Source organism: Zerene cesonia, unplaced genomic scaffold, assembly GCF_012273895.1.
Source record: "Zerene cesonia ecotype Mississippi unplaced genomic scaffold, Zerene_cesonia_1.1 Zces_u003, whole genome shotgun sequence".
NCBI lineage: Eukaryota > Metazoa > Arthropoda > Insecta > Lepidoptera > Pieridae > Zerene > Zerene cesonia.
The window spans coordinates 1,113,945-1,134,460 of NW_024045133.1; the positions used below are offsets into that span (position 1 = coordinate 1,113,945).

The 20,516-nt window shown below is 37.2% G+C and overlaps 1 protein-coding gene across 1 annotated transcript in view; it reads right to left on the reverse strand.

Moving 5' to 3' along the window:
• Positions 1 to 16,438, reverse strand: part of LOC119838444 (nuclear pore complex protein Nup98-Nup96-like) — a 43,879-nt gene extending 27,441 nt beyond the window's left edge. Inside the window, exons 1-14 of the mRNA XM_038364390.1 lie at positions 16,290 to 16,438; positions 12,576 to 12,701; positions 11,246 to 11,374; positions 10,248 to 10,448; positions 9,430 to 9,558; positions 8,946 to 9,079; positions 8,230 to 8,359; positions 6,598 to 6,681; positions 5,751 to 5,843; positions 4,762 to 4,853; positions 3,438 to 3,588; positions 2,610 to 2,735; positions 1,318 to 1,431; positions 211 to 319 (exon numbers count right to left, since the gene is read on the reverse strand). Of these exons, the coding sequence (XP_038220318.1) occupies positions 211 to 319; positions 1,318 to 1,431; positions 2,610 to 2,735; positions 3,438 to 3,588; positions 4,762 to 4,853; positions 5,751 to 5,843; positions 6,598 to 6,681; positions 8,230 to 8,359; positions 8,946 to 9,079; positions 9,430 to 9,558; positions 10,248 to 10,448; positions 11,246 to 11,374; positions 12,576 to 12,618 (1,535 nt within the window). The 5' untranslated portion in view covers positions 12,619 to 12,701; positions 16,290 to 16,438. The remainder of the gene's footprint in view (positions 1 to 210; positions 320 to 1,317; positions 1,432 to 2,609; positions 2,736 to 3,437; positions 3,589 to 4,761; positions 4,854 to 5,750; positions 5,844 to 6,597; positions 6,682 to 8,229; positions 8,360 to 8,945; positions 9,080 to 9,429; positions 9,559 to 10,247; positions 10,449 to 11,245; positions 11,375 to 12,575; positions 12,702 to 16,289) is intronic.
• Between the last annotated feature and the right edge of the window lie 4,078 nt (positions 16,439 to 20,516).

Below are 20,516 nucleotides of genomic sequence, written 5' to 3' on the forward strand. Positions count from 1 at the left end.
CCTTCCCAGTCCATTCCTTCTTTCCAATCATCGATCCTCCCTCAACCCATAAAAACGGGCAGCTCAACCGCATAGGCACTACCTCTGCTCTGTTCACGGGCGGTGGTGATCGCTCACCATCAGGCTAACCACCAGCTCAGTAGCCCGCTGTGACATAAAAAAAAAATACGCTAGTGATAAATATATAAATAGATAAATTAGCACACGGACCTTGGCACCAAGCTAGTGTTAACGCTGCTCTGTCCCAGGCCGAGCCCCGTGCCGCCTAGGCTCGAGCTGTTGTTGAAGAGACCTCCGCCGCCTAGACCCGTGTTGAGACCTGGAAATTGTGTTTCAAAATATAGCGCTAAATATCTTGTATAAGAAATCATTGTGTCGCAATGTTAGTTGTCTTACTCCTCCGAAGTGGCTGGACCGATTATCATAATATTACCTGTATATTTGGTATGTCTGAGAATCGGCCAACATCTATTTTTCATACTCCTAAATGATAAGAGTAAGGCAGAACAGCGTTTTTTTCGGGTTAGCTAGTTTTATATAATAACTTTTCCTTTTGTGGCGCAATAAATTTAAACAAAAATTTATAGCGCTGAAGAGTTTATTTGTTCGATCAAACGCGCTAATCTCAGGAACCGCTGGCTTAATTTATCGAAATTCTTTCAGTGTTAGATAGCCCATTTATTGCGGAAGGCTTTAGGCTATGTAATATCAGGTACTTCGGGGAGTAAAACCGCGGTGCACGGCTCGTGATTTAAATACGTCACACTAATAATATAGATGTGAAAGCTTTTTTGTTTGGATGTTTGTCCGTCAATCACGCTGAAACTTCTGAACGGATTTTGACGGAAATTTGATATACAGACAGGCAATGTGCTGGACTTGGGCGATAAGATACATTTTATCCAGATTAAACGCTCCCTTGGGATAAAACAGGAATCTTGATATCCGGGCGCAGCCGGGACGAGCTTGTAGTGTAATAAATATACGAATATTTTTTTTTTGTTTTTCTTTTTTTGTTTTTTTTTCTTTTTTGGTTGTTATTTTAAAATGTGTTCGTATAATTTATCTTGTTTTACCTATTTCTCTTTTTGTGTATAGTTAAGTTGTGCTAATTGTGCACTCCAAATGTCATCAGGGGCCACTGAAAATCAGTGGTGCGAATGGTTATTTTTTTATTATTCGCACCAGATACCAAGTTGGCCCCCTTTGTCAACGGATAAATATCGTTGGTTTTTCTATATGTATCTTTTTATGTTGTGAGTTTTTGTGCTGTTGACAATAAATGTTTATTATTATTAATAGAAATGAATCACTCACCGGTCTGAAAGGTGTTATTTTGCTGCGAAAACAGCGACGTGCCGGTGCCCAGGGTGCTGAAGGTGGTGGGCTTCGCTTGGAACGACGTGCCCAAGCCCGTGCCAAGACCTGCGCCTGCGCAACACATTATTCTTTTATTTTATTTATTTATTTATATACGAATCAATGTAGTGGATAACATAACCACTGCTTAAACGGTGAAGGTAAACATCGTGAGGAAACCGGCATGTCCGAGAATTAAAAGTTCGACGACATGTGACATCTGCCAACCCGCATTTGGCCAGCGTGGTGGATTATAGCCTGAATCCTATGTCCTAATTCATATATATCCATATATGGGCTGATGATGAATACATATCAATAAATGGAAATAAACTACATGTATTGACACAAATGTCCAAAATAATGTATGTATAGAAGGAAATTGTGCTAGTTATAGCACTTATAGCTCGAGAACGGATGAACGGTTTTTAATGATTTGGATAGGATAGTCTTACTGAACGATTCCGGAACGAGAAGCAGAATGTATAGACATAGATTTATATACAGATATACTGGTATTATGTACAGATACAAATATAGGGACCGATATAGATAAAATCATTAAATAAAATCATCAATTACCATAACCCAACCCAAATGTCGGCTGACAGACACAGGTACATAGATACTATATACATAGGTACATATATAAATATAGGTACAGATAGAAACACATGTACATATACAAATACATGTATATACATATATACAAGTTACATCAACAGAATCCTACCAAATCTGATTCGAATGAAGCTGAATGGGCGGATTTATGCCATGTAACTTTAATTTTATATGATCTTACATTTATATTCATTATTTATATGCATATGGAATTAATTATAATATGAAATTCGATTTTTTTTTGTGGTCACACAGCTGGTGTGAAACATAATTTATAAATACATGTACATACTCAAACACATGTACATGTACAAACACAAACACATGTACACATTCAAAAACATGCACACATTTAATTTTTAGTTTTATAGTATTGAAATGCTTTTATAAATGGGATTTTTTTGAAATAGAAAATTTTCTATTCTTTCAAAAAATTTTCCCAACATGTACACATACAAACACATGTAGAGATACAAATACATGTACATATTCAAATACATGTACACAATCAAACACAGACACAACCATAACACACACACACACGCACGTACACGCACACGCACACGCACACACACGCACACGCACACACACGCACAGACGAACAAACAAGCAGCAAGAGCCCCGCTCACCCAGCTGCGGCTGCGCGTTGAACCCGAAGGCGGGCTGCGCGGCGGGCGGCTTGCCGAACGCGCCGCCGCCGCCGAACAGCGACGCGGACGCGCCCGCGCCGAACCCGGACGTGCTCGCGCCGAACGCTGCGGGCGCAGACGTTTTATATTGCTCTATTCATTACTATTAGTATATTGCATACTAGCATACCCGGCCACGCGTCGCTGTGACTGAGTTATAAAAAAGTACCTGGATGACCGAGCTTTGCTCGCTTATATATATATACATACAGGAATTGTTCGTTTAAAGATATAAGATATTAAGATTATAAACTATTGGGATAATTAATCGAAATAAAAACTATCCTATATCTTAAGTTGGACCAAATTACACATAAAATGCCAAATTTCATCAAATCTGTTGAGTTGAGTGAAGAGTTCATTGGGAACATACATCATGACACTGGATTTTTATATATTAAGAAGATTATAAAGCTGAAGAGTTTGTTTGTTTGTTTGAACGCACTAATCTCAGGAACTACTGGTCCGATTTGAAAAATTCTTTCAGCGTTAGATAGCCCGTCGAGGAAGGCTATTAGCTATAAGCTATATGTGTACCACGGGCGAAGCCGGGGCCGACCGCTAGTAAATAAATAAAATTCCCGAACGATGACGGTCGAACATTAAATTGTTACAATAAAATGGAATGAATAAATAAAATTCCCAAACGCATGCTCCCTTACATGAATAAAAAAAAAATCGTATTTTTAATATAATAACTAAGAAATTTCTAATAAAGTAGAATAAAGAGCTTTTAACAATCCGTTAAAAGCTATTCAATTACAATACCTGGCGTGGTGGTGCCGAAGGTGGGCGCCGCGGTCTGCGCGGGCTTCGCCCCGAACAGGCCGCCGCCACTGCCGAACGAGCCGAAGCCCGAGCTGGTGGCCGGCGCCCCGAAGCCCCCGGTCGCCGGTTTCGCCCCAAACAGGCCGCCGGTCTGCTAAATGTCAGAGGAATCTTTATATAAAGCACTAGCTTTCGCCCGCGGTATCGCACGCGTTAAATTTGAAGTAGTTTAATAAATGTTATTATAAACATACAAGCATTCCTCTTGAATCACTCTATATATTTAAAAAAAACCTATCAAAATCCATTGCGCAATATAAAAGCTTTAAGCATGTCCCTATGTACATAGGGACAGATAAAGTGACTTTTTTTTATACTATGTAGTGATCATATGATATGGGTACATATTCATCTACACTATTATAAAATAGAAAAAAAAAGATTTTTTTTTTCGTTTCGTCACAAAACTTGTCAATTCATATAGTATAATTTTACCATGTGTGGCTGTGTTAGTGTGTGTGGGTGTGTGAGTGCGCGTGTGTGAGCGAGTGCGTGTGTTTGTGCACGTGACTGCGTGCATGTGTGCCTGCGCGCGTGCTTGCGTGCATTTGTGTGTGTGTGTGTGTGTGTGTGTGTGTGTGTGTGTAACAAACTTTTTGGTGATAGTTTGGCAAAACTCACTGATAACCATCTGTTAAATAAAACTAAACCAAAGGAACGTAGTTTTGATGATATTTGGCACTGATGCAGTTTATATAACATAATAACAAGTAGCCTATAAGGTCTACGTTTACATAGAAAAGGTCAAGAAACAAAGAAAACAAATAAATAAACTCTTTTCATCTATAACATCGGAAATAATATTTAAATTGTTTATGAGATACGGACTTACGCGTGTGAAACCGCGGGGCGCAGCTAATAACACATAAGTTTGTTATCGGCATGTCTGAGCTTCTGCGAAAGCTACAACTAATCAAATTTCTTTATTTTATATTGTTACTTGTATCTGAATGTCATTAATTGTAATTATGTAATGTATTTTATAGTAATTGTGTCATATATATTATTTATAAATATAAGTGAGATGTTATATAATGTAAAAATTGATAATTAATGTTATTGGTGTAAAACCGTTTTAATTATTATAAATAAATAAATAAATAAATAAGCTAAGGCCTTCTATTTCTTCCAATTTCTACTTAGTTCGTGTGTATACATTTTATTTTGATTCATGTGTGTGCACTAAAATTCTAATGTTATAAGATTAACGTACACTAGCTTATGGCCGCGGGTTCGTCCGCGCCACGTACACTATATCTCTCACCTGATTCTGTGTGTTGGAGCCGAATCCGAAGGTGGATGTGCTGGTGCCGAACGCCGGCGCTTGCGTTGTGGTGGCGCCGAACAGACTCGTACCTGAGCGATCGCAATAATATTATAAACTGCTGTTCCTACTTATTCTTATCATATTTATATTTGTATGTGGTAGTCGAGCACGCTTCGGCACAAATTGGGCCAGCTCGCACCGGGGAAGTACCACACCCCCACAGAAGACCGGCGTGAAATAGCATTCTGCTGTGTTTCGTTCGGTGAGTGGGGGAGCCGGAGGCCCATATCCCTTTCCTTCCCCTTCCCAGTCCTATCCTTTATTCCCCTCGCCAATCCTTTCTTAATCCCTTCCCAAATTAAAGTCAGCAATCCATTTGTAGAGGCGTAAGGTCTGTAATCGACTTTACGCCTCTAGAAATGTTCATGGGCGGTGGTAGCGCTTACCATCAGGCGTCTCACCAGCTCCATTGCCGACTGAGACATAAAAAAAAAAAAATCATTTTGGGGTATGAAAAATAGACATTGGCCGATTCTCAGACCTACCCCTTTACCAAGTAGGCAATTATTTTTTTACGTTTTTGTGATCTCAATGAATCGAATTAAATTTTTAGTCATATAGCATTGAAATGCTGTATAAACAATACGGTATGATAAGTCGCGGGTTCGAATCCCGCCTTTGTTAGGTTTGTTTCCAAATTATGTAGTGAATTCCCGTGTGTGGGGGCAGATGATGTACATGTGTTTCACTGATCGATTTTCTTTACGGACACGTAGTAGGTCAGCCTTCTGTATCCTGCCAGACCGAGACATTCTTTTGCCATGTGCATCCCCACAGGGAATCGAACCCGGGACCCCTCGGATCTACGCTAACGCGTTAACCCCTGTACCAAGGAGGCGGTCAAATTTTGCTCTAGTTCTATTAATTTCACGTCTATTTTTGTAAGATATTAAAATTATTTTCCATAGAAAATGTACATGTCTTACCCGTAGCGGGGGTGGCACCAAACGCCGGTTTATTGGCACCAAACAAGCCCGTGGTGCTGGTGTTCTGTGCGTTGTTTCCGAACGAAAATGTACCTGAAATGTCAATCATTATTAGCACGCTTTTATTAGCTTCAGTAATATGTTTGTATGTAACCGACTCCTTTAGCCTGGGTTTTAATCCAATTTAACAGGAAATAATGATTTAATTCAAACTCTGTACACTTATCAAGGATCGGTGATGATACAATAATTTGTTTAATTTAGGATTTAATAATTTACTAAGAAAGTGAGACATATATTTTTTTTTTTTGTTAGACCAGGCAACTGAGCTGGTGGTTCGCCTGATGGTAAGCTATCACCACCGCCCATGAACAGAGCAGAGGTAGCGCCTCTGCGAATGCGCTGCCCGCTTTTAAGGGGTAAGAGAAAAGGAAAGGATCGACAATTGAATAGAAGGAATCGACTCGGACGAGTGAGGAAAAGGAAATGGGCATCCGGATCTCCCACTCACCGTACGAAACGTAGCAGCATGCCACTATTTCACGGCGGTTTTATGTAGGGATACTCCCCCGGTACGTGCTGGCACAATTCGTGCCGAAGCGTGCTCGACCCCCGCATTATTTGCATATGTTGGAGTGCACCCACGCATCGTGCTCTCAATTTATTAAATAAATTGTTACATACAAAATCTGAAGTTGACCTATTCAACACTAATATTACAAACATTTGTCGCTAATTGTACAGCGTTTCTTAATCATACTTCGAAGTGGTTATAGTCTTTGTCGTTTATATGTATGAAATGAAATAAATAAATAAATTATACAAACAATAACAAAAAGCCACTCACTGGTCTGTCCGAAACCGCTGGTATTGGCCAAGCTGCCGCCGCCGAACAGGCTCGGAGCGGTCGTAGTCGCCGGTTGACCGAATGCTGCAAAAAATAATATTTTGGTTTTTTAGGTTTTTATAACATACTAGCCCCGCGCCCCGCGTAAGTCCGTATCCCGTAGGAATATCGGGATAAAAAGTTCGCATTTATGTTATTCCACTTGTCCAGCTGCTTACGTACCACATTTCATTGCAATCGGTTCAGTAGTTTTTGCGTGAAAGAGCAACAAACACACACACACACACACACACACACACACACTGTGACATATACACTGTCCCCCGTAACAGCCTTATGACATATGGGACCATAGAATAGGTTCACCCACCATAAAAAAGTGAAGTCCCGTGTCCCCTAGTGGGGTATGGGGCAGATGATGTACAACCGTTTCACTGATCGAATTTCTTTAGGGACAAGTAGGTGATCAGCCTTCCGTGTCCTGCCAGACCGAGACATTTTTTTTTTTTTTTGTGCGTCCCCACCGGGAATCGAACCCAGGACCCCTCGGTTCTACGCTCACGCATTAACCACTGTACCAAGGAGGCGGTCAATCGCCCACCATAACTAATACAAAAAGTGTGGGATACCTATAGGATAACATTTAAGATAATGAACGCGAATGTAAGTCCGTCTGTCGGTCTCTTCGCGCCTAAACCACTGTACCGATTTGGATCAAATTTTGATTTCGTCTTCCGTAAGCCCGGAGAGGATATAGAATATATCCATTTACCATTAAAAAACTCGAACTGCCTATTTTTTTTTTCCTCTATACAGGCGAAGCCGCGAGCTGAAAGCTAGTTAGAATATTCTCCCTAACTTATAGCTCGCAACCTATCTTTCGCGGAATTCATATCCTCATCATCATCATCATCAACCCATATATGTTCCCACAGCTGGGACACGGACCTCCCATGGGCGGTGGTTCAGGCCGTAATCCAGCGCTGGCCAAGTGCGGGTTGGCAGATGCCACATGTCGTCGAACATTCTATTCTTGGACAAGCCGGTAATCACGTTTTCCTTCACCGTTTCGAGCAGTGGTGATTTTATCCACATGTGCAGATAAATTGAAAAATGTATTTATTTCCTGCACGCTTGCCTGGACTCGAATCCCGACTTATCGATTTTGCGACCGAGGTCCTCACCACTAATAAATTTTCATGATACAAACTCTCATCCCCTATTTTATCCCCTCGGGGGTAGAATGTATCAAAAGCCTTTCTTAGCGGACGCCTACGTCATAACATCTATCCGCATGCCAAATGTCAGCCCGATCCGTCCAGTGGTTCCGGGCTGTACGTTGATAGATCACTATGTCAGTCAGACACCTTAGAGTTATACTTTTTTTTTTATGTTACAGTCGGCAATGGAGCTGGTGGTACGCCTGATGGTAAGCGCTACCACCGCCCGTGAACATTTGGAGAGGCGTAAGGTCCATTGCAGATCTGACGCCTCTACAAATGGATTGCCGACTTTTTGGGAAGGGATTAAGAAAGGATTGGCGATAGGAATAAAGGAAAGGACTGGGGAGGTTAAGGAAAAGGATATTTAGATATAAATTCAAATTCAAATTCAAACAATTGCCACACCCACCTCCCGTGTTGAACAGTGGTTTGACGGTGTTGTCAGCTGGCTGCTGGAATCCGAAAACACCGCTGCTGCCCTTCCTGCCGGCCGTGTAGTCCTCCAGGCGGAGTTCCTCTAGCGATTTCGTCTCGTATTCCTGGAAATGTATATGAGACGATTTTTATTTATTGATTTAACGTAATGTTCGGAAACCATAGATAGTGGAAACTTAACACTACTAATATTAGTGTTAAGTTTAATCCTTCTAATATTATATCCTACTTCCTATCCTACTATTAATTAATCAATATTTATACATTAATATATTATTTATTATTAATCCTACTAATCCTACTATCCTACTAATATTATAAATGCGAAAGTTTGTAAGGATGTGTGTGTGTTTGTTGCTCTTTCACGCAAAAACTACTGAACCGATTGCAATGAAATTTGGTATGTAGACAGCTGGACAACTGGAATAACATATAGGCAACTTTTTATCCCGATATTCCTACGGGATACGGATTTACGCGGGAGAAACCGCGGGGCGCAGCTAATTAATACATAAATTTTAGCTATATCAATTATTTTATGCGGGAGTCGGGCACGCTTCAGCACGAATTGTGCAGTCATCAACAGCCAACAATCCTTTCCTTATCTCTTTTCCCTTAAAAGCAGCGGACTATGTCCTGTGTATTTTTGTTGTTTGTATGTTAGTCTCCCCTCCCGCCCCCCATCCTCACCTTCATGCAGGTGATGCAGTGGTGGCGGATGTTCACCGTCTGCGAGTTGCCGCCCTTCACCACGACGTCGGTGCCGGCCACCGGGTGGTACTTCACGTGCGCCGTGCCGGACGCCTGCTGTTGGCCGAACGCGCCTGGAGAAGAAAAAAAAAAACAAATTGAAATAAAAAAATTTGAAAAGACATAAAAATCGAAACATCCAACGTAATTTATTCATTTTTAACCGAATTCGAAAAAGAGGACATTTTTCTCAATATACAATGTAGTTTAATTATTACCGACTTCGAAACGTTATCAACTGTAATTTTTTTTTATATTTAAATTCTAATTGAAATTTTAGAAACATCTAAAGAGCTATAAGTTAAATGAATGAACATCATTTTTTTATATATGATTGATTCAAGAGTTTAGTGACAAACACACACACACACACAGGAAATATATACACATATAAAAAGATTAATTTCTCTTTATGTCAACTCACCTCCAGACGAGAAAAGACCACCGCCAGCCGGCTGACTACTGAACAGACCACCAGTGTTGGTGGAAGCCGGTGTACTGAAAAGACCACCAGTACTTGGAGCCGCTGACGCCGTGGCTCCGAAGCCGAAACCTGGTGATAAAAAGACTTTTTTATTGATAACTTCAACACAACAACAACCGTGGGTCCGTTTCCTTTTCCTCACCCTCCCCAGCCAATTCCTTCATTTTAGTCATCAATCCTTTCCTTATCCCTCACCCCGTATAAGCGGGCAGCGCATCTACAGAAGCCTACTACCTCTGGCGCAGCCAGGACGAGCGTCTAGTCATATCATAAACGACAAACACGTGAAGAAAGACAAAGACAAACAAACAAACACTTTCACACGAGACTATTTAACTCAGCCTGCACATATATTAGGCAGAATATTCGAATGGGTGTCGCAATAGATTTTGAACATTACTGCAATGAAATAAGGTGCCAATTTCAGTGATTTTTTTTATAAAACACCGCTCGGAAATGTTTGTCACCTTTTAACAGGCGATTCTGAGCCTAGCTGTTCATAGTACACTAGCCGTCTGCCGCCCGTGTTACATATATATAGCCTGTAGCTTCCTCAATAAATGGACTATTTAACACTGAAATAATTTTTCAAATCGGACCAGTAGTTTCTGAGATTAGTGTGTTCAAACAAACAAACTCTTCAGCTTTATAATATTAGTATAGATACTAATTACATAAGGCTGAAGTTTGTTTGAACGCAAGCTACCGGTTCTAAACTCTTGCTTATTTTTTGTATAATTTTTTTTTTCTCAACCCACCAGCCGGTTTGGCGCCAAACGCGTTCGCGTTCTGATTGTTCCCGAACAGGCCGGTGGACGCGGTGCTCGCACCGAACAGGCCGCCGGCGGACGTGCTGGCGCCGAACGAGCCGAAGCCGCTGGAGCCGAACGACGCGGTGGGGTTGGCCGACGTCGAGGCACCGAAGAGGCCGCCGGTCGTGTTCGTCTGTCCGAAGAGTCCTGTAAGAGTAATGTTAAATGTTACAACCGTACCGCATGTTATGGTTTTGATTAAGATTTGGCTGAATCTTAAGAAACGAACAGGGTGGAAAAAGCTCTACAAATTCATCGAAACAAAATAATTTACATAATAAAACAGACCTCCAACGACTTGGTCTTTGAAGGCGCGCGTGAAGAAGGCTGTTCGGTTGCTATATATTTAGCTCTCTATATCAAAAACTACTGAACTGATTTCAATGAAACTTGTAAGATCATTAAGTCGGACCATAACCAACACAATTAGAAAAGGACCATTTCAATGCAAGTTTTTGGTTATGGGTAATGGTGGACAGCGATTGGGAGAAAGGCACTCAGGTTTCCCCGGGTCCCTCCCTGAAGTTTCCAGTTATATATGTTCCCATATATGTTCCCACTGCTGGGACACGGGCCTCCTATGAGGGTTTAGGCCATAATCCACCACGCTGGCCAAGTGAGAATTGGCAGATGTCGCATGTCGTCGAACTTTTGATTCTTGGACATGCCGGTTTCCTAACGATGTTTTTCCTTCACCGTTTTAAGCTGTTCAATTAGATGGTTTCAGCTCACTGTTCCCTCCTTCCCAACTCGACCTATTACTCCAACACCTTACCGCTGTCGCTACACAAACATAATCTAGATAAAATACATTAAAGTTTTCAGCCCGAGAGAGGGGTGGTCATGAGACCCTTTATGACTCCCTCGACCCCCACTAACCCCCTCCCACTCCCCGGAACCCCACTCGAGATTATAATCACAATGAATAAAGCAAAACAACTCACCGCCCCCCGGCGCAGATGTGCTGGCGGGCGCGGAACCGAACGCGGGCGGGGCACCAAACGCGCTCCCGCCGGCCGCTGGCTTGAAGCCGCCGAACGGCGACGACGCCGTCGCGCCGCTATTGAATGAGCCTGACGCACGTATAAAAAAAAAATAGAAAGAGAATGGATAGGGCTAACTTCATGTTGCATATGGATAGGGCTAACTACATGCTGAATATGGATAGGGCTAACTTCATGTTGCATATGGATAGGACTAACTTCCTGTTGCATATGGATAGGGCTAACTTCATGCTGAATATGGATAGGACTAACTTCATGTTGCATATGGATAGGGCTAACTACATGCTGAATATGGATAGGGCTAACTTCATGTTGCATATGGATAGGACTAACTTCCTGTTGCATATGGATAGGGCTAACTTCATGCTGAATATGGATAGGACTAACTTCATGTTGCATATGGATAGGGCTAACTACATGCTGAATATGGATAGGGCTAACTTCATGTTGCATATGGATAGGACTAACTTCCTGTTGCATATGGATAGGGCTAACTTCATATTGCACATGGATAGAGCTAACTAATATTGTTCATGTTGAATTAAGATATGTGTGCTAACTAATAAATTTGGAAGCATAAAATTATTTCTATTTGATTAACAATATAAAGTCTTATCTGCTCACTGAAATTATTTAAAGGGCTCCAGTATATTGACTGTACAGAGGTAGCACAATATAAAGTCTTTTAAAACATTTATTCATTCAATGAGATTTCACGTAAAAGCACTTTTGAATCATAATAACATAATTTTTTACATTTACATTGATTATTTTTATATTATACGTATGAATTACTAGCAAATACCGACCTAGCAGATCTTTATGAAATTTGGTATAGTCTGACTATTTTATTAATGCACAGGCCAACCTACTGGACCGATTGAACTGAAATTTGGCATGCAGATAGCCACTATAAAAAAAATTATAGAAACAATTATGTTATAATACTTGTGTTGTGAGAGATTGCAAGGGTTTGCATTCACATCATAGCTATATTATTGACTTTAGTTGAGCTGTAACATTGTCACAGGTTGTCGGATATTTTAAGTACCCTCTCCCCCTCTTATGTGACGTCACACACTTTAAATGTTGTGTATATAAAAAAATATGAGAAAAAGTGAAGTAATAAAATGAATTTAGATCGAATTCGTAAGTTGTTAATTACGCTGCATATTTTAAATCTAAGCATTAGAGTCACACACTTCACAAGTAATACGTTGACCCCTTACACAAACGTTCAATTCTAGTTAGAAAGCGACAAAAAACTCACCGAAGCCCGAAGTGTTACTGCCGAAAGTCTGTTTCTGAAACATGATGCCTTTTCTTGCGTATTCCTTTTATTGATGTCTTTACTATCTTCGTCTGTAGCCCAAGGGCTAAAAGTCTTCCATTTTATCTGAAAACAAAGATATATAATCAATTAACCAATACTAATTCAATGTAAGGTAAATGTGTACTAATTCAATACTAATTAAATGCAATGTCAATGTAAGGTATGGATAAATAAAGGTTTTTTATTATTTATTTATTAATTATTTTAACTAAAAAATTACTGAACCAATGAATAATTCCTTAGCGTCTATCTTTTTAATACGCTTTTATCAGCTTCACCTGTATGTTTGTATGTAACCAACTTCTTCAGAATAGATTTTGACCCATTTTTGGCGGACAGATTAAATTCGTACAATTCACACTTATCAAGAATCAATGGTGTTACAATAATTTCATGATTTTATCATATTATCGTGATTATGATGATCGGGATTAAATAATTTCTTCACATATATATGAGCAAGTGAGACAATTTAGTTGATTCTAATTTATGTACCACACCAAAATAAAATGTTGCAAATATAGAAAATAGAGATTCATATAGTATATAAGACGACTGTACTGCTTATGTATAATTATGTTATCTTTTACATTAATTATTATTTATTTGTCAGTTTCGAAGCATCCAAATGCATGATCCGTAGGACATTTTTAAACAATAGATAAAAAACGTAATATATTTATTATTTTATTGAATTTTTCCAGGTGGAACAGGGGTGAATGAATACCTAGTATATGCATTACTATGTAAAACCTTAAGGCTTCAACTTAACATTTTAGAATTGTGTTTATAAGGTTGCACACTTATATGATGCCTTCAAATATTTTTATTCACATTTTCCTGCTACTTCGCTTGTCCTTGGAATTTTGTGACGTAACTCTTATATTAAGCAATATGACTCATCAGAGAAAGTTTCACAATCATTATAATTGTTGGGCAATATTGCAGAATAGATATTCTTATAAAATACTAAACGCCCGTCCCGGTTCCGCCCGGGTATCAAGATTCCTTATTTATCCCAAGGAACGATTGAATCGCGATAAAAAGTACTCTATCACTCGAGACAGCTCTGACTCTGTCCGTATACCAAATTTCATCAAAATCCGTTCAGTAGTTTCAGCGTGATTGACGGACATCCACACAAACAAACTTTCACATTTGTTATATTAGTGTGATAGTGTGGTAATGACAACAAATAATATTTCCTCTTCCTTCCCAGTCCAAACCTTCTTTTCAAAGGTCAAGCAAATTTATTATATGTTTGTGTCTGGAGTTGTTCCCTTTGAATATGCGGAGTAAGATGCAGGTGGAAAGCTAGATTGTTGAATGTTATAACGCCTCATGCCCCATGGAAGTAAAGTCTTATGGCTGCAAGGGTAACTAACTTAGTAGTTAATAGTAACATAGTAGTAGATAGTTAGTAGTTATAATAAGTATGAAATATCTAACTTAGATGAAAATACATGAAATGTTGTGTTTTCAATATCACAGTTTTATTGAAAAAACTAAAAGCTTTTAAATGAATAACAAAACTTGTTTATCACACTAATATGTTATATGTGAAAGTTTGTTTGTTCAGATGTTTATCTGTTAATCATGCTAAAACTGCTGAAGGGATTTTGATCAAAATTGATATATGGACAGAGTATGAGCTGACTTCGGTGAGAGGATACTTTTAATCTTGATTAAATGCTCCCAGGGGACTAAACTGGAATCATGATATCTGTGCGGAGCCAGGACGAGCGTCTAGTTTATGATACATAAAAAACATCCTACAGCAATTGGAAGAATACTGAAGACCTTGAGTTTAGAAATTAAAAACTTTTTAACGGATTTTAAACGCGATTTATTCATTATATGTATTAGGGGAGACAGTGAGTCTCCCCGTGACCACGCTCGCTGTAAAGTGTTCGAAACGTCGGGTTAATAATATAATGAATAAATCGCGTTTAAAATCCGTTAAAAAATTTTTAATTTCTAAATGTATAATACTCGCGTAAAATCAAACATAAGAAAATACAACCTTGAGTTTATTGGTCTTGGTTTTAAAAAAATTTCTGGATTAATACAAATATTTATTTATATCCTATTTTCAATACTATTGAAAGATATATCACAAATATAAATTCACACATAAAACAATTATGAAATGAGAAACCCATTTGCACACATAATTATTTTTACAAAGAATAATCAAGCCTTCATATTGTAGGGGACTATGGGAGGCACCAGCTATCAAATGAAAAAAGGAATCATCAAAAATTGGTTCAACCAGTCAGTAGTTCACGGGTAACACTCACACAACACACAAAAGAAATACATATGAATTGAGAGCTTCCTTCTTTTTTTAGTGGGTTCAAATCATTTTAGAATGAGATTCAACAAAAAAATCAAATGACTCATCGACTATTGACGGGCAAAATAAAATAAACCATTAGTGATGCTCAAAGGTTTTATAAGTATTTGTTGTCTGTCCTAATAATAAAAATAAAAAAGAAAACTGTAATATTTCAAGTAACTTTATCGAAACAGCACACATTTTGTTAATTGATTTTGATACTGGATAAATGCTTGAGTTTTTAATCGACTGACACAATTCTTTTTGTGTTTAATAAAAAAATGTTATCATTTGGTCCAGAAGGAGTATACAGAGACCCGAGAAGTATATGAGTACGTAATTCACTTAAAAAAAGATCTATACAGAGGTGACGTGGCTTCATAAACTTGTGGTGACCTTGTGGATTTATTGGTCCGTTTGGAACTCAATAATATATATCAATTAAACATACAAAATGTATGTAATGCAATTGTGTAAAAAGTGATAAAAAATCTTTTATAAAAGAAAAAGCATACTGTTATGTGCTATCATATACATAGTGTGGTAACATCAACATTAATCAAGCACTTGAAATATTCTTTAAAAAAACATTTCATAAATATATAGATAGCCATTGCCAAGTATGGGTAACCATTAAAATGAACAAGATAATCAAGATATCAGCCATTACATTTTCTACAAACACAACAATTGTGATTATTTGATTTCAATTTAAAATAATGATAAGTAAATTACTTGAAATGTGAAATGTTCTTACTTAAGTGTGGTAATGATTTATTTCTTCTCGTAATTAACGGCATCAGCCAATGAAAGAACTCCGCCAATGTCACCTTGTTTAATCAGAATTTGTTCAGAAAGTGGGTAGAATACTTATATTTAAAGTGCAATATGCAGGTATTTCAAAATTACTTACTAACTATACGCATTTGTCATATATTGAAAGAAAAACGAAGCTAATCAAATAATTGATAAAAAGCAGATAAAATTACTACAGTCTGAATATATTTTACAAACCAAATAAATCTAGAATTATCAAAGAAGAATACTACCTAAATTTCGAAATTGACATTTGACTGCCAAATTTATAAGTTTTTGAGATGGAATAATTTAAAAAGCAAAACTTTTTCTACTCACGTACACTATAACAATAGAAAAATCAATTAATATTTTAATACGTTTTTTGTTTAACCAATTAAATGTAAAGATTCAGTTTATTCAATGTATTTAAAAAGCGGTTAACTTAAATTATAGGTTAACAGGGGAGACTTGCGAAAATACAAGTAAACAAACAATTATTGTCATTCTTTACTTACCGGGAAATCAAATGCGATAATATATCATTAACAATTAACAATGCAGCACTTCAAATTAAACAAATATAAATATTTTGGACCAACTGCAGAGATACAAGCACTCAAAAATCAAACGCAACGCAAGGAATGCGAAGAATCGGAATACAGCGCTGAATATTATTTCATAGACAATTTGACAACATCACACAGACTACAGATTTCTATCCACAGATAAAAAAGGAACAAGAGTGTGATCGAAATGTGAATGAATACTGTCCCATTCTGTTGGAATTATTATTTTACAATAAAGGATTTATTACATTTTTGTACATTAAGTACCGATTATAAAGAAAAAACACAAACTAATTTTACCATAAAGCTAATAGGTTGTTTGATTCCATGTAAGTAATTTCAATTTGTCTAAATTTCAAAAAAATTATGTTATTTATACTAGCTTTAAAACGGGTATAATAAATGTTTTTATTACATATTTCAGCTCACCAATTATATATTTTATATCATTCATGAACATTGTTTTGCTTGAAATCCTTGAGAACATAAAACAAGGCAAGTTTCAGTTTTCACCTACATAAAATGTGAGCCGTCACGGGACGCCTGGCAGATGTGAAACATCGACATTATTTTATAAAATTAATATGCAAAGAATAGACTGTGATAGGAACTAAATATATCATAATGATAAAATAAAATATTACACCGTACACACTACTGCATATAGACTGTATATATTATACACTATCATTTAGCGTGGATTTCTGACGCCAGAAATCTGTTTTACGTGCGGCTATAGATGTTTCACATAACTTTTGTATTAGATAAAATAAAATGGAAATTAAATACTTTTAACGACGTAAATGAAAGTATATCGATCTATCTGAGCAACGTATTTCGATAGTATTTTTAATTTTTATGCTATACTATCATAGGCCACATCATAGATGGGTATTTTTTAATTTTTCTTCCATGCTAGTAAAATGACACAGCCGTATTTATTGCATATGGAATCGTACATAAAACAAATTTCTTTTCGACATGTCGATTGTGTCACATTGTTTGTCCGCGATGAACATTTAAACTACTCGACTGATTTTAATCAAAACTGCATACCATGTGCAGTTTGATTCAACTGAAAGGATAGGACAGTTTTTTATTATTTCAATTACGATAATTGACTACCGGCGGGGTTCGAGCGTGCAGCTAGTAATTAATAAATTACGCTAGGCAGATATAAATGGAAGTTTATTATTATATTCAATAGAGGGCGTTTTAACAAAATACTACATTACCTAAACAGTTGAACAACTGTCTTATAATGTTTTTCTCTTCGGGCGAAAAGATTTTTACACGCGTCTGCAACACGCAGTATTATTGCCAGCAACATGTTATTTAGCAACAAAGTAGATGTGAACATATTGTCTGTTGGTTCAACTTTGTTGCTAAGTAAATAGTGGCATAAACACGGTGCTTGAGTAATAATTGGTTTTACTTTTTCACACTTATTCGTTTTTGTTTTTGTCATGTTGCGAGATAGAACTTTAATGATATATTTTTATATCTAGAGATTGTTAAGAAGCTAAAAATGATACATAAGCTCATATTTACCTCAAAAATTCGATAGAGGGAGTTATTACTACATATTGGTTTTTTATGCGAGCGAAACCCCGGTTTTTCTGTTAGTATAGAATATATAATAAATAAAACTATAGGCACATGAAAAGTAATATTATAATGAAATATTATTTTATTACTCTATATCGAAATATATTTATTTTTTATTGTTTTTGAAACATGGCACAATGGTAGGTGGTTTGATAGGTATAATATGTAAGTAAACACTATAATATGTTTGAACATTTTTACCCAACTTAATCAGTAGGAGTATATTTTTGAACATATTAAATTCTTCTTTTTTTATGTATATCTTTAAGTGTTTATTGATTTTTTATCGAAAATTACTACAGCAGTATACTCCCCGGTGCCGTCTGGAAATTAGTGCTGAAGCGTACTCTACTCATAAAAGTAGCTTATGTCACTCTCCAGACCATTTAGTTCATTAATCGCTCTCTTGCGTTTGAGAGAAAGTCAAACAGATAAACAAATACACTCTCGCATTTATAATTATAGTAAGGATTATTGCGAGTTAAAATTGCGCTCTTTATTTCAGATTTTGTCCATCCAACATTTGCAATAACCGTCAAAATAGATGGTCTCATAGATCTGGGACCAAAATGGAACTACAAAATAGATATATCGACAAACAAAGCCCCACAACAGTACAAACTTCTAGAATCGTCTATAATCCGGACAGGCGTACATAACGACAGCGACCTTACTCATCATTCTAATTCAAAAACCATTATCAATGATACGAAACACAATTTTACTTATAATTATTTAGATTTCGATCTATCGAACATATTTCAAAGCGATGAAAATACCACAATCGCAATTAAAGAAGATAAACCTATAACACAAACATTAGGTTCCGTCAATGATAGAGACTTTAAAACGATCCAGGAAATAGCACAGATTCAAGAAAGAATTAAACGCTTAAATGATACCAAATCAGTTGCAGAAAATATTGTAAGAAATAAACATACGTCCAGTCATCACATAAAGAAAGAGAAATCCAAGAAACATAAAGAGAAAGAAAGGGAAATATTTAGCGATCATGAGAACTTAAAACTCGAAGTACAAACGACAAAGAAAAACAAAAATAAAAGGAATAGATATCGGGATGTAACAAGAGGTGGTTATGCCAGTAAAGCAGTGTACAGGGCCAGGAAAGTGAAAGAAGATACAAAGGTTTACGATTTTACAATACATATTTATAAACAAACGTTGAAAGTATTCGATGGTATCAAAAAGAAAACTGACAATGAAAAACTGAAGCGTAAAGTTAGCGCTCTCAAGCGTAGCTACAAAGAAAGATTTGGTGATTTTCTGAAACAGACTTACAATCACACATTGAAAACGAAACTGGGCAAACAAAAGGTTATTTTAAATACAATTGACATGTCGAATAAGCTTTTACAGCGATTGGTGAATCATTTATTACACGATATGGACCGAGAGATTTTACGCACGAATTTAGGCACAGTTAACGTCTTTCAAAAAGAAGTGGATAAGGAGAAGGTAATAGAAAATATACACGCATGTAAAAAGCTGGGCATTTGCAGGCAGAATGATGATTTCAGCGATTTCCTAGTTGACATACTGAAAATTATAATACAGACCGATGATAAAAAAGTCAAACAAGTTATGGACGCATTAATCGAAGCGTATCTAGGAGCTGATTTTGATGAGATCCTGGAACCCGATCTTCAGGTGAAATTGAAGAAGGGTTTAGGAGAAACCGAATTCTGGGATGCGTTCATGAGTCGTGCTATGTTCGTAGTACTAAGGAATATAATTAAAAATAAAAACAAACCAATCGTCGTTATGAACAATGAGGATAATATACTCGCGAATAAAACTATAGCGTTGAATGATATCATTCATATTCTGAATGAGAAATTGCCGAAAGCTGAGCATGAAAAAGATTGGGCTGATCTAAAAAAGGACTTGGTCGATTGGGTGGAAGGTAGACATAATAATATATCGCTTATAGCAAACACTTATGTGAATCACGTTGTTGAGAAGGCTCTCAGAAAGCTGGATTACGACACTTTGACGAAATTCAACGAGAGTATGGCAGTGCTACTGTCTCATATAAACTAGAACAACTATGTTGTTGCAATCGATCATAAAGAATTTTTGAATAAATATTGTGAACTATATTATTATTTTTCTACTACTATAAATAAAAAACGACTGCCCCCTTGGTACAGTGGTTAACGCATGAGCGTAGAAGTGAGGGGTCCTGGGGTTGACTCCCGGTGGGGACGCAAAATAAAGAAAAAGTCTCGGCCTGGCAGGACACAGAAGGCTGATCACCCACTTGTCCATAAAAAATCGATCAGTAAAACAGATGTACATCATCTGCCCTATACCCCAGTAGGGGACACGGGACTTCACAATATCTATTAAACTACTCCGTTTTTTGCGTGCAAAGTTGCGGGTAAAAGCTGGTATGGTATAAAATTGAAAGCCACACATTATCTGAAATTTTATTCCTATTCATACTTTACATTCCTAACAATCTATAATATATAAATATACTTAGTCTGGCCATAAATACTGTTACACTTAATTATAAAAAAATATTACATTTGAATTTCGAATCTG